Here is a 22,556-nt window from a genome sequence, read left to right as displayed (position 1 = left end):
AAAACTAAAAAAAATTTGAATTGAAAAAAAAAATCTACTGGGCGATATACATAAAGGTGCAAGTCTATAGATACTATTTCTATAGTGTAAGCATTGTCTATGGCAGTAGGTAAGGTTAAACATATACATATATACTTTTTTTTGCAAAAATACAGCAATCTCAGGCCTTAAACTAATTTAGCATAATTTCAGTACACGGGGGTAGCGCTTTTTAACATTTTAAAAGTACATGGCCGGTTTCATTATTTTTAAATAAGTTTTTTTTTTCATTTATTTTAATTAATTAAAATTAACACATACTTTTAAGCTTACTAAATACAGCTATATGTATGTATGTATACTTACAAAAACTGATTTTTCTACTTTTTCTCAACGATTCGCGTATTTTTACAGTTGTAACAAAATCCATTTACAAATAATATTTTAACAGATTTTTTTTTTTTCAAATTATTTTTTTGGATTTTTGTTACACTCTGTTTTTTTTTTTCATTCATCCGTCAATCTTTATTCTGTCAAATTCATTTCAAAATATCAAAATGTTTTTTATTATTTTGACAGACGTTAATGGTACTTTTGAAAATATTTTTCGTTCAGTGTTATTATATCACAATAAAATTAAAAAAGGATTTTTAATAGCATTCACCCATCCGCAACTCTTACTTATAATAAAAATCTAAATATTTATATTATACATAAGTACATAAATGTACAAAAAAACGAAATATATTTTCAAAACACCATGTATATTACACATTTCAAGAGTATGAAAAATGTGTATTTTTCGAAAGTTTTTTTTTTGCTAAAATAGTGACAATTAGGAAGCTTTCGTGGCATCTATAATGTTTTTTTTATTAAAATTTGGAAGTACCTACAGTTGTTTCCAAAAACATGTAGTTTTCTAGTCTTATTCCAACTTTGTGCACCTTTCCTTAATGTGTTCTGTTTTCAGAAAAAAAAGTATAACAATTAAATCTGACTGGTTTAAAAAGGGCAAAAAATTTGCGTTTTTTTTTTTTAGTAATCTGAATTTTAGAAGAAAGTTGCTAAAAACTTACTCTTCTTGACAGTAGATTAAACATAGAAAAAAATAAGAATTTTCTTTCTAAGCATTTTTTTAATATGTATAAGCTATCCTTAATGATCACTGAAGACAGAACACATCCAACGTCACTGATATATCTCACAATTATTTTTTTAGTTGACTGTACATAAAATTGCTTCAAAATTGAGTTTGACGACCAATTTTTCAAACGATATTATAAAAAACATGTTAAATAATATCAAAATTTTACAAAACGCGCTGAGAATTTAGGAATATAAAAAATATTTATGATATTAATATTTAATACTTAATTGGAAGCACTCAATAATTTTAGCCAATTAATTAAAAAAACAGTTATCCAAAGAAATGCAGTAAAAAAGAAATGCAATATCTTAAAAAAATAATTGGTCATGAAATTCAAATTAAAAAAAATCGATTAAAAAATTCTTCAAGCTCAATTTTGAAGATAAAACGACCAATTCTGTATACTTTTACATAAATTTTTGTAAGCTAGATCGAAAGTATGTGATGGGGACCGCTAAGACTAAAAGTGATAGGAAGAAATTTTACTAGAAAAAATCTAAAATACTAATTTGTTGGCAAGCAGGAACTTACTTGAATTTAAACTCGAAAAAGTTTACTTCATTAAGTAGTTATTCAGCTCAATATTAGCAAAATTAGTATTTTTTTTTAATTAAATTAATATCAATTTTAAGAGGTATAAAAATGGGGTTGCTTTTTTCTCAAAATTTTGTTAAAACAAGCTAAAAACTCACCTCAATTTCACCCTCCAAAAACACAAAAAAAAAACATTGTCCTCAACTGCCAGACTTTTAATCCCCCAAAGTCCCCAACTTTAGTCCTCAGAGGTCCCCAAGACATACTTCCACAGTTTAAACAGTTTACTCTCACGCAATCGAAGTGGTAGGAGGTGCAACATCGCGGCGATTGTCACGCAAGGAGTTGTTCCGTCGGAGTTCGTCCTTGATCGAGCTGTCTCGAGACTCGAGCCCCCGGCGGGGGGAGGAGGTTGCCTCCCTGCATTCGGAGGAGGAACGCTTTGTGTGGGTGCCTGTGGATGGGGGAATTTGTTATTCTTGTTCTTATCGTTTATTGCATTCCATTATGTACCTACGGTATGTGTTGGAAAATTATGGGTCGGGTGTTTCGCCTTTCCGCATCCGTATTAAATAAAAAAAAAATAAGAATCACAAAAGGATTAAAAGTATTTTAAAAAGACCCAACTAATCTAACGTTGTATTTTTTTCTTAACAATATTTTATACATTTATATTCATATTTTTTATGTTGCATTTATAATCAATACCTGACTATTATCTACTGGCAATTACTTTTCTTTTTTACAGAAAATACATTTTGAGTTTTATTTCAATATTATACATTTTTAATGCACACAATTCAAGACAAATTACAATTACCAAATTTCTAAATTTTTAAGATATAAAAGAATATAAAAATTACCTTTACCTGGCAGATCTCGGCCGCAACTCATAATCTCGTGGTCGAGGGAGGCGGAGGCCGGGTCAGCGCCGCGTCTGCCGCGTCCCCCCTGCTGTCACACAACTAGTTACTTGCCACATACTACTATATACGGGTGGGGGAAAATACCCCCACGGTAACACTACTCCCTCGAGAGTAACATTACTCCCTCGAGGGTAACAATACTTCACCAAGAGTAACACTACTCCCCCGAGAGTAACACCACTCGCTCAAGGGTAATGCGTCCCCCCTGCTGTCACAGAACTAGTTACTTGCCACATACTACTATATACGGGTGGGGGAAATTACTCCCAATGCTAACACTTCTCCCCCCAGGGTAAGACACCTTGTTACCTACTTGCCACATTCCTCGGTACACGAAAGGGGGTCTATACCCCCAAGGTCAACACGTCCCACAGGTGTCAAAAACCTTGTTACTTGTTACACATACTACAGAACACGGGCAGAGGACTACACCCCGAAGAGTAACACACCTTGCTACTTGCCATATGCTACTTACTGTACACGGGCGGGGAACAATACTCCCCCAAGAATAACACTTCCCCCCCGCACTTCAGACTCACCTTGCCACATACCACTGTACACGCCGGGGACTGTACCCCTAAAGTTACTCTACTTTCCCCATATTCTGTCAATGACTCTCTAAAAATCCAAAATCACTCTCATTCGTTCACAGCTCATTCAATACGATCCCCATGAACTAATGCCCAGATTTCACCAAAACGGAGAAGTTTTTACACAACCAATAGAATTTCTCCGCTCAGGGATGCTACTGAGTAGGCGGAGACTATCCGTCTTACCAAAAAAACTTTTAAACATCAGTTTAAGACTTGTCTAAAAAAATGACAGATTATGACGTTGACATATGGTTCATTTTGCAGCCACAATTTTTTTAGACAAGTGTAAAACCGATGTTTACGTTTTTGTAGTAAGGCCACTATGGTCTTACTACAAAAACTTAAACATCTGCCTTGTTTTGTGGTAAGGCGGTAGATGTTAAAATAACGAAATTCTATTTCCTGTTTAAAAACTACTCCAGTCCACTTTGGAGAAGTTTGGGCTTATTTTCATCAGAAGATATAGAAAAGAGTAAATATTTACTTTGTATCCACTGGAACCACTTGTTACAGATGAGCTGGACCCGAGTGGATGTGTCCCATTCTGAAACATCACAAGTCAACATTATTTTAACCACGTGAAGAAAAGAGCAGAGCTGATAGTTAATAGAGGACTTCTATAGCCTAACTATGTCTTCATTTGCTGACTAGAAATATAATTTTAACATAAGTTGGGACTAGGTCAAAGTAAGATCAATCTATAGTAGACAAATCAACACATAGGTAGATTATAGAAATTCATAGTAAGTGAAAGCAGCACTTGTCGATCGACCACTAAGTTTAGTATGGTACATTCGTGGACCATCTTGTCATGACGAATTCCTCCATGTTTCGGAAAGCACGATAAATTGTTGGCTCTCAGCTGTCATTTGAACATCTTCGGCAGTCGTTACGGGTAGTCAGAAGCCGGGAAGGTCGACAACCAGCGGTACCTGGGTTGAGGAGGTCAGATAAGCAGTCGCTCCACGTGGCACAATGGTATTCAGCTGCATCCACCTAAATTGGGCCTGTTAAAAAAAGGCTAGGAAGATGCTTATATTTACTGCCGATACATATTTTATATATGTAGATTTCTATTATGTATCTGTGGAAAGCAAATTAACAAATAGATAGGTTATTGAGATAAGGTTTACCTGATCCAATTGGTCTATAGAAGTGTGGCTAGTTGGGCTCTTCACAGTGTCGAATACTGAAGAATCACTGTCGTGGTCGGACTGTTGATGTGGAGTTTCTGGACTGTCGGGTATTTCGCCAGCCGCTGTAAAAATAATAATATTTAAATATACGTTATGCTTTTGGAAAAATCTGAACATATAGTCTGATACGTGGTATTTTCGATAAAATAACTGATGATGTCCTTCTAGCCGATAATCGGCTACAGCGGCTGTTCTCATATATGAAGATCAGTCAACCGCGCAGGATGTATTATAGTGTACGAGCATTTACGCAGGTCTGTCTTAGATTAGTAGCAGAATAAAAGCTAAGATTAAAACTCAACAAACTAACACAGGCTCTGTATGCTTAACATGTTAATGTTATTTTTTATGGATCCTGGTCTGCAATAAAGTTATTATTATTATATGTCTTTACCAGACCTCGGGACTACAAAGTCCTGGATTTTTGGGAGGCGAACGTGGGGCCGAAGCCAACACGCTGAAGCACTTTTGAGACAACTTTAATGAAATGGTGACACAAAACCGATTATTATTATTATATTATTAACAGGGGGCTCCAATCGTAAATAAGTTATGCTTAAGTTTTTGTTGTTACCTACTAATAAACTTTTTTCATTTTTCATTTCAACTGCTATTGAGATTCAGTTATCACATTATTAATTTAGCAAAATCAAGCCCCAGATGTTATTACTAGAACCGATGAATATTATACATACCATGTGGATGTATATTCCTCCTCACAGCTCTGGGTTCGGGCGGGTGCAGCGCGGGCGCGCGGCCGGCGCCCGGAGCACGACATACTGCTGACTGCACCACTTCGCATACACGACGGAAACGACGGATATTACCTGTAAGCACCATGATTATAGCAGTAAGTGACATGTAAGTAAAGTTGCGAATTAAACATACAGGGTGTGTCGTTCACAATCACATTAAATCCTATCGCATATACCTTATAATATTCTATGGCGAATTGTAAAAAAAATAACCTAATCCACTCAGTTGTTTAGCCACAGGAGTCATTTTTCGTTTTTATAATTTACAACATCATGTGTAAAGCAAGGATAAAGTTAGAAGTATCGAATGTTTTGCTCAGTTGACAGCCGTCAGTTTTCAAGGGAGAATTTCTGTTGTTTGAAATGACTGACTTTTATATGGTGTTCTAATTTTCGCACATTTTTATTCTATTTACTTTGTTTGAACAATTTTTTTTTTTTTTACGTATTTTTCTTTGGGTTAATCGACATATATTAACCAGTATATTAACGCATTTCATTTAATGTGATTGTGAACGACACACCCGATATAACAATCATTAGAATACTAATTAAATAGAATTGGGGGCGTCAGCTACAGATATCTTGACCATTGGGGGCCTTAGCTACGGAACCGACTTAGCGCGGTACTGTGCGTTTGTGATCCAACGACAAACGTTAGAGGTACTTTTGTACGCGAGTATACATACGCGCAAACAACTAACTCTATTTTTTTTTCAGCGTTATTTTTACTGACGCGTATAAGATGGGAACTACTTTGCGTACCCAAATAAAATTTAGTTTATAGTCTTTATCATTAAATGAAACCTGATCCTAAATTTAAAAAGTTGGTAAATAACTTTATCTACAAACATATTTCAAGGGACACCCTGTATCTTAAGGTGGATGTCACAATAAGATATGGGAAGTTCAAATTTGAAATGGTCATCATTATGAGGCGTGATCTTATATTGCGTGGAAATTATACTATATACCTAAGAGTAATTTTAATGCCTTTTAATATTCTAAGTATTTCAATATATTTTTTATTTCACATTATTTATCATTTCAAATTCAAACTCAAAATATTTATTTGCTCGTTAAGGTATTTCGATACACATTTGAATTAACTTTCATAGTTATAAAAGGTATAAAAATTAGGTACTTTGATGCGTACTATAATTTGATTGAGAAAACTACAAAACACACCTCTTACACCATTACAAATCATAAAGTCTGCTATAAACATCTCGAGAGGCACGGTAGTGCAAAGCCAAGTTCTAACTTCTAAGTCAATTGAAATTCATTTTTTTTCCTCAATATTTTTTTTAATAACTCTTGTATATAAAACTTATTATATAAAACTTACCAGACAATAATGTAAAAGTAATAGCATATAAATACTCCTTCCCGTTCTCTCCTGGCGCCTTCGTTATTGTTGAAATGTCCACCTGAAATCGATTTTAAGAAATGTGTGTAGAGAAGTGTTAGACGTCAAATAAATGGAAATATCGAGAAAGAACCTTTTTATGGTCCCATTGCTGGGCACAGGTCTCTTCTCACACAGAGAAGGAATGAGCATTAATCACCACGCTTGCTCAATGCGGATGACTTAGTAGTGCAGGTTTCCTCAAGATATTTTGCTTCACCTTTGCTATTGGTGTCCAAGATATACATAGACATAGAAACATGTATTAATATGCAAGCAAAAATAAAATACATTGACATACACACCTGAAATCTCACGTGTCTCTGGAACATGGCGGGCGCGTTAGATCCTCTCTTGTATTCGACGCGAAACGACATGGGACTTAACACGCTGTGGGATAATTCTGCTATCTGTAATGTTCAATTAACATTTAAGATTCGAGATTTTAGACTTCGGAATTTAGGTAAAAAAGTAAGAATTTTTCGTTGTATTGGAATAAAAATATTTATTGTATTTTACAATTTGCGCCAAAATAACTTTTCATATCTACAGTCGGCGACTCACGCATGCATTTTGATTCGCGTTGTTTATAATTTTTAAATATTTTGTTGCCAAGTTCGGACAAGCAACACTAATATAAACATATAAGTGTGACGTTTTAGCAATATTTGTTCAATCATGTGATGGGCACTCTTTGTTGACCTATGAAAATCGAAGATCTTAAGCACCTGATATGGAACTCCAAGAGCCCAGCTATATTATAACTAATTGATCAGCTAACATTATACAAGGTGTTGATGTGCATCTGTGCCATATTTCAGGAGGTTGACATGAAATAGGTACGTAAATCATCGATTGGAATTACAGTGGCGGAAAAATTAACAGCTTGTTTTAGTGTCATAAAGACTCCTTGTAATACTTACACTCAAAAACGCATGTATAAGATCAGCTTTGACGGTAGCCAGGGGTTTCCCTTTCACCAGAGCTGTGAAGGTTTCCTCCTTATCCGCGGACAGGAGGAGGGAACCGAACCACGACCGCTTGGTCAGCTCGGGCGAGGACTCCGGAGTTAAATGGACCTCTTCTGATGATGCTGTGGGAGAAAAATAAAGATTGTTCATTTTGTTTGTGTTCCGAAACGTAACTCAGTATACTGCACTGGTATATTGTAGGTATGTGTCGTCATATTCTATTGGTAAGACAAGTATGCGCGCACAAACACTGTTTTATATTCCGTCAAATAATGCATCCAGCCAGTATATTTCGGAAGAAATCAACTGGCGTTATAAGCAGCAAACATTTGTAAAATAAATATTAAGTATATAGAGTTATGTGCAAAACAGGTCAGGTAATGTGGTGGTATATGAAGTGTAGTTTCTAAAGGTAGTTTTAATTCCACAGATATTTGGATATGGATTGAAGAAGTGGGGGTCGAATATTTCCTTTAGTCGTATTATAGCAATATTAGTCATAAATGTGAAGAGACTCCCTTAAAGTCCGTTTTATAAATAATATTTGTGTTTTATTTATTTTATACTGACACCATCAAAACCCCCCATATTAATTTTTATCAATTAATTTCTGAATTCTCCAAATATAATATAATCAATTTTAATTTCTCGAATCAAAATAACATTTTCCTTGGCACTTGTCTGTCACACTACCATGCCCCCAGCACTCCATGCTATGTCCACTTACTCTGCATTTTCCTCCTGTGGAAGCGCGGCGAGCCGAGGAAGGAGTTCTTGATGGTCGCCAGCCGCACGCGCCACGGCGCCGCCGCCCCGCCCGGCCCGGTGCCTGGGGCTCCGGGGGCTACACCTGGGAGTCACACGGAGGATTAATTAAACATGACGATAATTTAATTAATTAATTATTATGTATTTATGTATTAATTAGTATATCGTGGTGGCCTAATGGGCAAGGAACCAACCTCTCGAGTATGAGGGCGCGGGTTCGATTCCAGGTCAGGCAAGCAAGTACCAATGCAACTTTTCTTAGTTTGTATGTACGTTCTAAGTATATCTTAGACACCAATGACTGTGTTTCGGATGGCACGTTAAACTGTAGGTCCCGGCTGTCATTGAACATCCTTGGTAGTCGTTACGGGTAGTCAGAAGCCAGTAAATCTGACGCCAGTCTAACCAAGGGGTATCGGGTTGCCCGGGAAACTGGGTTGAGGAGGTCAGATAGGTAGTCGCTTCTTGTAAAGCACTGGTACTCAGCTGAATCCGGTTAGACTGGAAGCCGACCCCAACATAGTTGGGAAAAGGCTCGGAGGATGATATAGCTTCCGTCGTAATCTGTCATCGTCTATATCCTGGACATTGGCTATGTAAATGTGGTGCAATGAACTGTTCTGTCTACGCTCTGTGAATGAGTTAAACCACAGCCAACAAGCATGCTCATCACACAATTAGTGACCGTACCTTGAATCGAACCCGGGATCATCTGTCCGACAGTCCGACATGGTGACTTATGCTACCAGCCTAATAGTTAGTGAATTTACTTACTAGTTATAGTTCCTAGATTGGGGAATAGAGAAGGTTGCGCGGCCGATTGCGTAGTGCTAGGTGGTCCGGGCAGAGACGATCTTTCTCTCACTGTAAAAACAATACACCAATTATAACATTATACATACAAAATACTTACAGCTTATAGTAAAGCTTGGGGTTATAGGATAGGTCAATGCCCAGACATGCAAGAGTCCACCATGATAAACGCTGATGATAATAATGAAAAATATCTAATTGCAATTACCTGCATAATTAATGAAAATTATCTTAATAAGTAAAAATACAGTACATTATTACCATATTTTTTCTAATATGTGGATAATGTAGTGGGCTGCAATATTGTTTAACTATTCTTGTAACGTTAATTTTTTGTTTATTGGCCCACGATGAATAGAATAAAAGCTTACTCAACATTATTGATGGAAATGAACTAAGTACTCTCAAAGAAGATCATAATATACATGCATTAAAGATTTTTCTAAGATATTTCAGATATTTTTAATCGTACATACTTTGTAAATGAGTAAGATGTGCTAGGAGATTTAATGAAAAAAAAAAACAATTTTCTCTATAAAAAAATAAAACATAATGATTATTCAGAACTCGGCGCTGCCACTACCGTCCCTCCACACATACCTCGATGCGTCTGCGAGGGGCTGTGCGGGCGCACGGCGACGCCGGCGCCCAGGAGCGGCGACTCGTTTATTATGATCACCGCCTCGCCGGGTTCACCACCTGTGGGGATTTTGTTATTTATTTTAAAAAAAACCTTTCGGAAAATTATATTTAATTAGTTAACAGTTGATAAAACTCTCAGTAAAGCTATTTTATTTAAGCTATTTTTCTGAATATCTATTGGTTTTCTTTTTGAAAGTCCATAAATGGCTTTCATTTGACGATTTACGCGAGTTCTTCCATGTATGTAATTGGCCATATTTTTTAATCTTTTGGCGAGATTTTACCGGTGTGCAGCACTGTGACGCATTCAAATTTTTCTCGTGTATTTGCTCTAGCTTCTAAAATGCGCGAATATATGCAAGGCTAGGTGTGGACTCTCGCCGGCACATTGCGAAGTAATCTCGCCCTTAGTCCATCTTTTGGTTAGTAAGTTTCTTTTGATTACATATGTAGATCCATTTATTATTAGTTAATTAAGTTTGTAATAAATGTACTTACTAATATTAAGGCTTATTGTAGGTCCAGTAGAGTTAGCTCTCTGGTGATGATGCTCACGAACTGATGGTGACGCTGGAATTAAAATATATGCATATTTAAATATGTTTAATAAATACATTTATTAAGATTTCATGAATATTCAGGTACCTACATAAAGGCTGATAAAAACGTATATTTTTAGAAAATAATTCAATTTAGCATCATTGTTTCACGTCGAAAGACGTCCACTGCTGGACTGCTGCCTCCCTCAAGGTACGATACATTGCTCAATCTTCAGCAACCCGCATCCACTACTTCCCGGTGACCTTGGCCAGATCATCCTTCTAGTATGTAATTTACCATGATTGATTTATCATCTCCCGAGCCTTTTCCCAACTATGTTGGGGTCGGCTTCCAGTCTAACCGGATTCAGCTGTGTACCGTGCTTTACAAGAAGCGACTGCATATCTGACCTCCTCAACCCAGTTACCCGGGCAACCCAATACCCCTTGGTTAGACTGGTTTCAGACTTGATTTTACCATGATTGACTGATATAAAATATAACTAATAAAAAATAATTTAAATCTTACCCAAGGGCGATCCAGGTGTTGCAGGCGTTCCTCCCAGAGATGACACCCGATGTGGAGTGTGTCCCGCTGAAACAGAAATACGGATATTTATATAAAAATATCGTCTTTATTATTTGGACTTGGCGGTGTACACTACCGTGCAGCTCGAAAAATTATGTAGGTACATATAGGCTTTAAATTACCTAAGCAATTTTTGTGTTTAATTTTATACTTAAAAAAAAAGATAATGAAATTTTTAATAAGATGTACAAATTCTTATTCCACTAGATTCCGCTAATGGTTTCGCCCGCATCTCAAGGGATTTTTATCGCCACACACATTTATAAACGTTTGCCATTTTATAATGACTGTTATTTTAGGGTTTGAGGCACATCAAGCGAATACCTAAGGTCACACATTGTTTTTTTGTTTTTGGCCGACGGCACTTTCATTTTTGGTTATAAAATGTCCGAGATTTGAATTATGTCCTTTGTCTCATGTATAGGTAATATTTTTATACTAATTTATAATATAATTTATACTCACTAGGCGGACTGGCGGGCAGCTGCGGGGAGCTCCGGCCCTCCCCCCGGCGTCCCGACGCGGACCTACTGCGACCAAACCTGTGCTCAAACCTCGGATATTACATACACTACTACCTTATGTCTTCTGAGTTGTGTAAGGTTAAAATTTTAGTCGCTAGGACTCAAAGTCAAAACTTTGTCGAACTCTTAGGTCTCTTTGACTCATTCATTTCTCATTTTCTCACTCATTTTCAGACTAAGGTTAATCAAACTGAACTCAGCCAGAATGACGTCAGTCTATCGGATTTATGGGCTCATCATATTCATAAGCCCGACAGACTCAATAGCTCAGATATACAAATTCATTTACACAAGGCTGCATGCATGGGTTTAAAGGATAGTCTAAATGGTGGTTTTAACAAGAATAGAAATATGATGAAAATTATATGATCACAATAAAAAAGAAAATTGAAAATAATAATGGCCAAATACAGTGAACTTTTCGGTACACTACCGTGCACCCAAACACAAATTAGAGCCGCTTGATTTCTAAAAGTTTTTTTTTCTGAATAATTGAGCTTTAAAGCTAACTATAAAGCTTTTTCTTAATAATTAAGTTTACCTATTTATTCTTGGGTAAAAAATATTAAATTCTAAAGTTTAAACGACAAAAATAAACAGATTAAAAACATAAAAAGAGTAGGTACAGTGTTCCTCGTGTCTAACTTAGGTTACTGCTTACCCTCTCTTCGTAAAACGTGAAGGTATTACTACTTCGTACCTATACTGAGATCTCCGGGGCGTTATCGGCGAACCCTCGCTGATTTGACCGAAATGTGCCGATTGTCCGTTTACCTGGAAAAAAGTTTTATAGATAATTAATAGCTATTTTTCGCCGTTACACTCGCGTTGGAAGGAAACTACTGAGTGGACCCGGATGAAAAGTAACCTACGTTCTATTAGCAAGCAAACTGATATTATTGTCCGCTTTCAATCTCTTGCCTTAAAGTAAATAAGTAATAGCGACGCATAAATATACACAATAAATGAAAAAGTAATATGAAGTTGGTAAATAATGACCTTCACAAACACGTAATACGTTACTCGCTTAGCATAATGCTAATCACCACTTTTTAGACTTAAAGGGTCAAAGTCAAAGTCAAAGCTCTTTATTCTGTGAACATAGGTAGGTTACAAGGTGTTATTATAATAATAATGTTTCACTATGCCCTGCTCGTAGAGCGTACAGATATACTTAGTAGGTACCTAATACTAGGTAAAATCTATATGGTTATTTACATTATCTTTATAATATGTTGAGTTAACAATAACAAATCCCCGCGATACTTTTGCTCTGGGTCCCACGATAATTTAGCTGCAGGACCCCGCATTAACTAAATCTCTACTTACCCGGCAGGTGTCGAGTCGCTTGCGCGGCGGGTCCGGCGGCAGCGCGGGCGCGGCGGGGCGCGGCTCGTCGTCGCGCGCGGGGCGCCGCCGCTTGCGCTCCAATAGGAGGAAGTAGATCACTTTCTCTGTGTTGTGGCTGTGAATAGAAGAAAATGCTATGTGAGGAAAGAGCCGTGGGTTCGGGTCGTAGATAATGAGGGTTTTCTAAAATGGCGTCCACGAGGTGGCAGCACCGAGTCGTCAGGTCCAGATAACTGTCAAAGTGCTTATCTTTACTATGAATAGTGAACGATTTTAGTGTTTTTTTTTTATTTTATAATTAAAGCACTGCATTATTGTTTTACTATTGAGGTTGAGTAAATAAAAAAAACTAAATCATATTGTGTTAACAAATTTTTCAACAAGCTTTTCCTTAGTACCAGTGATTTTTGCACCCTCTCTCTTAGCTCAATTTTTAGTTCGGAAACCTTATACTGACCGTAGTCCATAATAAAATCAATAACACTTCCAATATAACAGAATTTCAATAAACAATAAGTTCGGACCCTACAATTCCATACTATTTGACAGCTGTTTGGACCTGACGCATACGAAGCGCCGCCTGGCGGCAGAAAAAATATCAAAAACCCTCATTCAACGTCATCTGTCAAGACATTTAACAACTACTATGTTTTTGTTACAAGCCAACAAAGCACTAGTAATCAGTTAAGTACTAACGTTTTCCATGGAGCGACGAAGTATCTGACCCCAACCCGTCATAGACTGGTTGTCCAGACTTTATGCCTTCTAAAAACTGCCTAATAAAAGTGTTCAAATAACTAGGCTATAGCAAATAAATGTGCCTTCCGAATGGAAGTATGTACCTTCTTATCATGCCAAGATACCGAGTTACCCATCCACGGACTAACCTTGTAATCGATTGATCCGTGCCAAGATTACCAAGAATGTAAAACCAAACACAAAAACTAAACTCACTGTGGACTTAACAACTCCTGTATAAGTTTCTCCCTCTGCTTAAAGCAGCCCAGACTGCAGATAGCCTGCAGCACGTCAGGGTCTATGGCTTCTGCTGAAGGTAGCACCCTGGTTTGCACCACCTCCATCATCGGGAGCTCTTGTTCTAACTCCCCTCGGCCGCCGGCTGTTACCCAGGGGTGTCGTGTGATTTCTGCCAGCTGGGAAAGAACATGGGAGTTGTTTAGACGTAAAATATAAATATTTCTTTAGTTTCGTATTAGGCTTTTGAAGAAAGATAATAGTAAAAGAATGTCTCGCAACATAAGCAAAATAGCTTGTATTTCTTGTTTTAGTTTTTCGTGCCAACTAGGGTTAGTACTTAAACATTTGGGAGAGAACGTTTTCAAATTCAAGCAACCTATATTCAAAGAGCAAAGGCAAATTACTCAAACTAATTTCTTACAATTCAAATATCCTCGTATAAAAAAATATTTATATAGAGATAAAAAAAAACTATCCTATTAAATGAACTTTTATATAAAATGTAAGTATAAAAAATATCATATGTACCGTCATTCGTTTCTCGGGGTTAACTTCGATCATGCCTCGCAGCAACTGTTGGCAGTCCGGCGGTACAAAATGTGGCACATGGAACACGCCACGTTTTACCTGAAAATGACAATAAATAAAAACATTAATTAATTCATTAAAATAAAATATCATCAATAAAACATTAAAATAAAATAAAAAATTTGTTTGTGAAAAATATACCATTAAATAAAAATAAAAAAATTCTTTGAACTTGGCTTGGACACTCTTCCGTGCCCCCAAATTAAATATTTCAAATGTCAACTGCTTGGTCGTTAGTGAATAAAATATTATATTAAGTAGTATTAAAAAACTATTTTTAAGAACCAGAAGCAGGTTTATTTAACAAGGAAATAACAAGAAATAGTTTTAACATAAAAATCAACTATCATTGAACAAAAGTATTCCAAAGCGCGGCAAAATCTTATTCTGTCCAATTATCCAATTATAACATGTCTTGTCACAATGACGTTCGAAAAAAGAATCGTCCAAGCAGAGATACACGGCTGAATGGCGGGATGTCGATGGCCGCTCGTCTCTGCTGCCCTTTATGTAACCACACTATATAATATATATTACTTTATTTTTTTACATTCAACCATCGCATAAAAAGCTTCTCCCTGTATTGTAGTTGTATTTTGTAAACTGCGGTATCTTGAAAAATTATAGGACATTGAATAAATAAAGAAATTACCTTTTCAAGTAATTGACGTAAATTATCATCATCGAAGGGCAATGCACCGACCAGCAGTGCGTATAAAATGACCCCACAGGACCAAACATCGGCTCGCCGACCATCATATTTCTCCCCCTGCAAAAAACACAAAAACAGTTATTAAAAAACGTTATTAAAAAACGTTTTGCTAAAACGTTACTTGTAGATATTTGTTTCGTGGAACAGAGTCGTGTGGTTGTGTTTTGTTATACAGTTGGCAGCATTGGATATCATTTTAGTGTGGCTACGTTATAGAAACTTTCTTTTATATGTGGTAAAATGCTAAAATATTAAATACTTGTCCGTTTAAACTTAACTGAATAATGTAAAAAATATATAATGAATTATGTATTTTATCAACAAATAAGACTCTAAATTGATGTATTTGGGAGTTTGAGGTAATTTTTTAAATATTTTCGTTTTCAATGTTTATTTTAACAACAACTTACCAACGGAAAATTTTAAAGGAATCAATTTTTTTACATATATTTAATAAAATAAATAAAAAACAATAAATATAATGTCAACACCAGGTTATCATTTTACTAATAATTTCAATATTGGCTTTTTCTCGGTGAATTTTTGGGAATTTAAAGTTTACGCTGTGGCAACATTCACAAATACGTCAGACCAACTTTAAACGGCCGAGTATTATCCGACCAAATACGACTCACACCAACTTCTACCGTTAAACGAAACAGCAACATACAAAAACCACATGTTAGAAAGAGTAAACAAGCTCCGCAATTTAATAATCGAAATGTTTGTAACATATTGATAATTCATGAACGACCGTTGCTTTGATTTCATCAATCCGTTGAAAAAATATAAGTTGTGATAAAGTAAATAGTGTATGTGATACTAAAATACTTTCAAAATGAAGTCCGCTAAATCTAAACAGAGATTAAACGATTTACGAACGCCAGCTAGGAGTAAACAAAACCTTATTGGCGAAAGAGACCCGGTGCAAGTTTACTGTAGACTTCGGCCTATGCAAAGGGACTCCGATTCACCATGTATGAAGATAATTTCGCCAACGACTGTCCTCCTGACGCCCCCATCGACTGCTATAAGCTACAGAAACGAGAATGCGAAGACTATGAAGTATACTTTCAAAGAAGTCTTCCCGCCAGAAACGAACCAACAAGAAGTCTTTGATAAAGTCGCTTTACCGATTGTCGAAGGCCTAATCAAAGGTAAAAATGGCTTATTATTTACTTACGGAGTCACTGGTAGCGGTAAAACCTTCACTATGACCGGAGAACCACAAAACTGTGGTATTTTACCAAGATGTTTGAATATTATATTTAAAACTATTAACGACTTTCAAGCACACAAATATATTTTCAAACCTGATAAAATGAACATGTTCGATATTCAATCTGAGGCGGAGGCCATGTTGGAACGGCAACAGGAACTGCATAAGTTCAAAACTGGTAAAAAGAACAATTCAAATCCTGATTTAGCTATGTCATCATCGGATGTGACAAAAATCGAGGGTATCAATGAAGATAACCAATATGCAGTCTTTGTAACTTACGTAGAGATATATAACAACAGTGTGTTCGATCTACTTGAAGATGGGCCACCTATAAGTAGGAATTTGCCTGTCAAAATCATTCGAGAAGATGCAGCTCATAATATGTATGTCCATGGTGTTACTGAGGTAGAAATTAAATCTGCCGAGGAAGCTTTTGAGGCATTCTATCTCGGTTTGAAACGTAAACGCATGGCACATACTTCACTGAACGCAGAGTCCAGTAGAAGCCACTCAGTCTTCACAATCAGGTTGGTGCAAGCTCCAGTTGATGAAATGGGTGAAGCCGTGATTCAAAATAAGAAGTTTCTCAACATCAGTCAGTTGAGCTTAGTAGATTTAGCCGGCAGTGAGCGCACAAACCGCACTAAGAATACTGGACAACGTCTTCGAGAAGCCGGTAACATAAACAAGTCATTAATGACATTAAGAACTTGTTTGGAAGCATTACGAGAGAATCAGATCAGCGGTACCAACAATATGGTACCGTACCGAGAGTCTAAAATCACACATTTGTTCAAGAATTTCTTTGAAGGAGAAGGACAAGTCCGTATGGTTGTTTGTGCTAACCCAAGAGCAGAAGATTACGATGAGACGCTCCAAGTAATGAGGTTTGCGGAGATGGCGGCTGAAGTAGAAGTTGCTAAGCCTCAAGTTATAGATGTAGCCGCTAACATTGGTCTAACCACGGGCCGTCGTAAGGCTAACAGATTATTTACAACAGCTAGAGACAATTTGTCTAGACCGGAAGCTAAAGATCTGGAAATGGACCTGGGTCTTGTATACAGTCTTGGGCCTGACTTCCCGAGCATAGAATTGAATAGTTCCCAAGCTGCTCATATTATTAAGGAACTTATGGCCCATTTGGAGATGAGAATTAGCAGACGTGAGATGCTAAAACGCAGCAAACAAATCAAAGATGAAAGACTGAGATCAGCTCTCTTGGACTTGGAAAAGGACTCCCTAGAAGTAAGGAGTGAGAATGCTTCTTTACGAGGACAGTTGGCAGCAGCAGAACGCAGGGTTCGGGCTCTAGAAGAACGTCTGACAGCTACAGAGAATGCATCGCTCACTCACCAGAGAAAGCTCTCAGAAATGACAGAATACACATCTAATTTGAAAAGAGAACTACAAGAGAAAGAAATGCTGCTCAGTCAAAACAAATTCGACAAAGAAAAACAGAAAAAGATCTTAGAAAGGAAATATAATCACAAGATTGCAGCCGAACATGAGAAAGCTAAAGAAATAAACTCTGAAAAAGAGAGATTGAAAAACGCAATCGAAGAGAAAGAGAATAGACTTCGAATTATAGCTGAGGCTCTTAACCGAGGCGACCATGATGGATTTAATAAGATAACTACAGAAATTGGTGCGCAGACGAGTAACAGAGAAGGGAATTTCACTCCTGGGTCTACGCCGAGGGCTTTGCCAGCTCATCTTTTGACTCCGTTTAGCTCTGCACCTCATACTACGCAGACACAGCGAGATACGCCAGCTTCTTCCCGTCGTGGGATAGCCATTGCCAACCCAAGACACCGTCGTTCACTCTCCGCTGATGGCCGTGGCTGGGTAGAGCATGCCCCCAACAAAATTGTCCCCATGGGCACAGTAATGAAACCCAACATAGCGAACAGTAAAGTAGTTAACAAACTGACTAGCGTCAAAGATGTAGTCAACTCAAGAACTTCCAAATACTGTTTGATTTCTCAAGAACAGGACACTGATGGAGAATTAGAAACAAAATTGTATAAAGGAGATGTGGTGCCCACTTGTGGTGGAGGTGCTCAAGTAATATTCAATGACGTTGAGATGTTAAAACAGTTTTCTCCTACGAGGGAGTCTTCACATTCTCACAGCCACCGCCTGTCTGCGACCACTTGTGCAAGGCACTCGGGCAAGCGTAGGGACACCGCTTGCTCCCCACCGCAGACCCCATCGAATACGAGCAAAAAGCAGAGAGTCGACGATGATTGAAGGAGTTAATGGGTAAGAAGTTTCCGCCATAGTCCTTAGTCTAACATATATCTGAAATTCCTGATCTAAATTCTCCATGGTTGCAAAGAGTTTCTTGCAAAAAAGTTTTGTTACTTATACTTGATCAGGAAATTCAGATGTGTGGTTGTTTTTTTTTTTATAAATATTATTGTGATTATGTGTGAGTAGAAAGTTTGTTATTTCTAAGTTTTTGTTAAGTTATTAACACATTAATTAGATGTCCAATAAATGGTTTAAGACCATAAGTTGCTAAGAAATGGTTTGGTTTATATGTAAATTGATAGCAGCTAAAAAAATATTAGTTCTCTTTAAAAGGCCATAGTTGGGTAAAAAATTACTTTAAAATTATTAATTTAGTATTACTAAACATATTTCTTAGGTACCAAATAGTTAATATATCTAACTTTGATTGGTAAGGCTTGTAATTTCTTTACGTTTAATTTCTGAACATTTTAGCATTTGGCTGACGATTAAAAATTATGTAAAGTCCCTTTTTGTTCTTTAAAAGATATCTTAAAGATGTATTTAAGATATAAATAAATTAATAGTTAAAAAAAAACACGCTTTTATAGTGCCTATCTTTTTCAACGTTTATTATAGGTAAGACTTTTCTAACAAGTTCAAACACAGATATGATATTTTTCATCGTGAATTTCCAGTTCATTTCTTCCGGCTCCATCATCAGATCAGTTCTACAGTACCATATTACTGTATTGTCATCAGAACTACATACAGCTGCCAATTTTCATGACCCTACGATCCTTGGAAGATGGTTTTCGTTACCTTAGATTCCATTACATAGTTACATACAGTTCAACCTAATAAAAGCGTGTTAATAATTGTCAGCCAATAGTTACTGTTACAGCCTTTTTATCGTCCCACTGCTGGCCTGCGGCCTCCTCTCACACGGAGAAGGATTGAGCGATAATCACCACGCTTGCTCAATGCAGGTTGGTGATTTCAGACTTTAAAGTCCAGGTTTCCTCGAGATGTTTTCCTTCACCTTTTTAATAATAGTAACAGCCAATAGTAGATTACATATTAATATAGTTAAGGGTTTGTGATTTTTTACATTGAAGACATTTCTGACTGTGATTCAAATAAAATTGCTCATTGTAAAAGTACATACCATTTTTTGTTACATTTTTTTTACTTGCTGGTTTCATTGACAATTAACGTATTGTTGTTTTACTATTATTAAACACACTAAAGTACATCTTTTTTTTTTCAGAAGACTAACTGTATAAATATATTATTATCATCTTGTACTAGGTGTCTGTCTAGATTTGGTCCCTAATATATGAATCAATTTTTTTTTTCAGTTTTGATAGGTCTAAATACTCATGAAGTACATATTTGTAAAAGTACATTAATTCGTATGGTAATCCCAAACAAGTAAATAGCAGCAGTCTAGCTTCTGCCAGGTTTTACCCACTTTTTAAGGGAATAACTTCCCTCACCTGGTTAAAGAGGAGCATGTAGGTATGCTAGTCTAACTATAAAAGCTTTATTACTGCAAAGTTTCACCAAAATCTGTTGTGTAGTTTTCAAGTGAAGAAGTACCAAACATACATTTTTCACAAACTTTTACATTTTTTTATACATATTTGTGTTATATTATTGTCAATGGAACCAGCTACATATGTATAGTATACATAATATACTCGTATATACAAATAGTACATAAGTTTTCATTACTACTTTTTCTATATTTTTCAGAAAACTTGTAGTAAAATTCTCAAAATTCATGATTATGTGGCTTTATTAAACTTTTTCTTGTATAAAATAACTCTAAAAATATTGTCTTTCATACTTATAAACTTTGTTTTGTTTAATTAGTAAGTATTTACAAAGATTATGTACCTACATATGTACTAAAAAGTAGTACAAAAATAGTTTAATTAGGGCTGTCTAAGTTCTAATATTATATATAGATCTGATTTGCCTTGCCTAAATCTGATTTGCCTTGCCTAAAAAACGCTGTGTTTTCAATTGAATTAAAGTGAATATAATTTAATGTTAAAATTTAAAATTACTCGCGATTTGACTCGTTTAAAAAATCGCTTCATGTATTTTGATTTCAATAATTGGGCCTAATTTTTAACCGACTTCAAAAATAGAAGATTTTTAGTTTGATCTGTATATATTAATGATTGTTTGTGCGCGTTAAACTCATGTTTGGCTGAACCGATGATGCGGTTCAGGATAGTATTTGTCACGAGTTATTCCCAATTTGTCATTAGTACCGATTGGTCACCAACTATTTTTTCCATACACCAAATCCCAATTGGTCATTCGAGCAAAATAAATAATTTAATATTTAAATTTTGAGTTCCGATTCGTCACCCGCATAAAATTTCACGTATCAGAGTACCGTCAGAAATAAAAGTGTTAGAAGAAATTTTAAATGAAAAACTTCGATGTAGGTAAAGGTATAGCTCTCATATAAATATAATAAAATTTTACTTTAAAACACAGGTGAAGACAACATGGGCATTTTATAAACCCGAAAATGTGCCCGGGGCCCATAACTAGCAAAGAGATTGTATATATAAAAATGATGAATGATGGTGTAAATTGGTATGTTTATCTACAATTAGGAAAAAAACGTAAAATCCTGACACTCTTGACTGCTATACTCCTGTAAGTTATGCGGTCCTAGTACACGGTGGGCAGTTTCTTGGACACTCGTTGATTGGTATATTACTCATCTGATTTATGCGATCCTGGTATTTTGGTTTTGGCCGTGCGGTGTGTGACGCCGTTGAAATCGCGATTTTATTAATAGCGTCTTGCCATATTCGGAAAAAAACATAACCAAAATAAATTAAAAAAAAAACATATTACAATATTGTAAAGCTTATCTTGTTGACAGTACTTTTTACAAAATAAAGTACGGATGACCAATTGGGACTAAGCAAAATAAAATATTTTATTGAATGACCAACTGGGACATGTTTTTTATGGATGCCAAATCACTAAAATGACGAATCGGGCATAACTCTTTGTCACACTTTAGTTCAAGGTTATTGAAGTCAATTTGTTTTTGTAAAAAGTATCCTTATCTGTGTGTTATACAAAATTTCACCCACATTAATTTATTCCTTACAAACAGATAGACTTTCAAATTAATATTAGTTTAAGGTGTCAAAGTTCAAGCATTTAATTTGATTAATTAACACACTGATTAGAAAAACGGAAATTGATAATCTAATACAGGGGTTGTAGTTTCCGGTACAAAGGTCATGAGTTAAACCGTTTTTTGTTGACTCATTGTTTCTGAGTATAGAGAATTGAAAACTAGCTATTATCCACGGTTTTTCCTGTGCTATACTATGCAGGATTAAATATATTCTAGTACTAGCTTCCCGCGTAGAGTTCGGTTATATCGCGTTTCCAAGAGAATCCTTCAAAAGTCCGGGATAAAAAATTTCCTATGTTCTTTCTCAAGGTCAACTCTATCTCTGTACCAAATTTCATTAAAATCAGTTCAGTGGTTTAGTCGTGAAAGCGTAACAGACAGATAGAGTTTTCGCATTTATAATATTAGTAGTGATTAGAGATGGGGTTTCGGAAAGCACGATAAATTGCAGGTCCCGGCTGTCATTTGAACATCTTTGGCAGTCGTTACTGGTAGTCTAACAACCAGTCTTACGGGGTATTGGGTTGTCTGGGTAACTGGGTTGAGGCGGTCAGATAGGCAGTTGCTCCTTGTAAAGCACTGGTACACAGCTGCACCCGGTTCGACTGGAAGCCGACCCCAACATAGTAGGGAATTGGCTAGGCAGATGAAATGAATAGGGTGATTATTATATTCAGTAGCTTCAGAGGTTATTTATAGCATGTCATATTGCTTTTTTGATAAATGATTTACTTTAGTATATGCTTAATCCAATGTCTTATTCCGCAGTTACATTATTTGCGTTTATAACAAAAGTGAAAAGTTTCTTTACCACTATAAATGTAATTGTCTTTGACTAATTTGAGTACCTACACATCAGCCCACTCTACCAAGCCCTATAATTTAGCCACTTAATTCAATGAAAACCAG

General features: G+C 36.1%; 2 protein-coding genes across 2 annotated transcripts in view; one reads left to right on the top strand and one right to left on the bottom strand.

The window, feature by feature from the left end:
• Positions 1–1,793: 1,793 nt before the first annotated feature.
• LOC110381168 (serine/threonine-protein kinase BRSK2) overlaps positions 1,794–22,556 on the bottom strand; it is a 37,079-nt gene continuing 16,316 nt past the window's right edge. The window contains exons 6-24 of the mRNA XM_064042748.1: positions 14,953–15,069; positions 14,241–14,339; positions 13,689–13,888; positions 12,714–12,849; positions 12,085–12,158; positions 11,326–11,387; positions 10,801–10,866; positions 10,231–10,302; positions 9,691–9,789; positions 9,052–9,141; positions 8,237–8,344; positions 7,462–7,631; positions 6,844–6,948; positions 6,479–6,560; positions 5,071–5,202; positions 4,313–4,437; positions 3,664–3,723; positions 2,530–2,614; positions 1,794–2,114 (exon numbers count right to left, since the gene is read on the bottom strand). Coding sequence (XP_063898818.1) covers positions 1,951–2,114; positions 2,530–2,614; positions 3,664–3,723; positions 4,313–4,437; positions 5,071–5,202; positions 6,479–6,560; positions 6,844–6,948; positions 7,462–7,631; positions 8,237–8,344; positions 9,052–9,141; positions 9,691–9,789; positions 10,231–10,302; positions 10,801–10,866; positions 11,326–11,387; positions 12,085–12,158; positions 12,714–12,849; positions 13,689–13,888; positions 14,241–14,339; positions 14,953–15,069 — 2,046 coding nt within the window. The 3' untranslated portion in view covers positions 1,794–1,950. The remainder of the gene's footprint in view (positions 2,115–2,529; positions 2,615–3,663; positions 3,724–4,312; positions 4,438–5,070; positions 5,203–6,478; positions 6,561–6,843; positions 6,949–7,461; positions 7,632–8,236; positions 8,345–9,051; positions 9,142–9,690; positions 9,790–10,230; positions 10,303–10,800; positions 10,867–11,325; positions 11,388–12,084; positions 12,159–12,713; positions 12,850–13,688; positions 13,889–14,240; positions 14,340–14,952; positions 15,070–22,556) is intronic.
• Positions 15,635–18,806, top strand: LOC110381178 (kinesin-like protein KIF23). The gene has a single exon (XM_021341406.3). The coding sequence runs from the start codon at positions 15,851–15,853 to the stop codon at positions 18,482–18,484; it is 2,634 nt and encodes an 877-aa protein (XP_021197081.1). The 5' UTR covers positions 15,635–15,850; the 3' UTR covers positions 18,485–18,806.

The sequence above is a fragment of the Helicoverpa armigera genome, chromosome 29, assembly GCF_030705265.1.
Source record: "Helicoverpa armigera isolate CAAS_96S chromosome 29, ASM3070526v1, whole genome shotgun sequence".
Taxonomy (NCBI): Eukaryota; Metazoa; Arthropoda; class Insecta; order Lepidoptera; family Noctuidae; genus Helicoverpa; species Helicoverpa armigera.
This window is presented reverse-complemented; position numbering and strand designations above follow the sequence as displayed.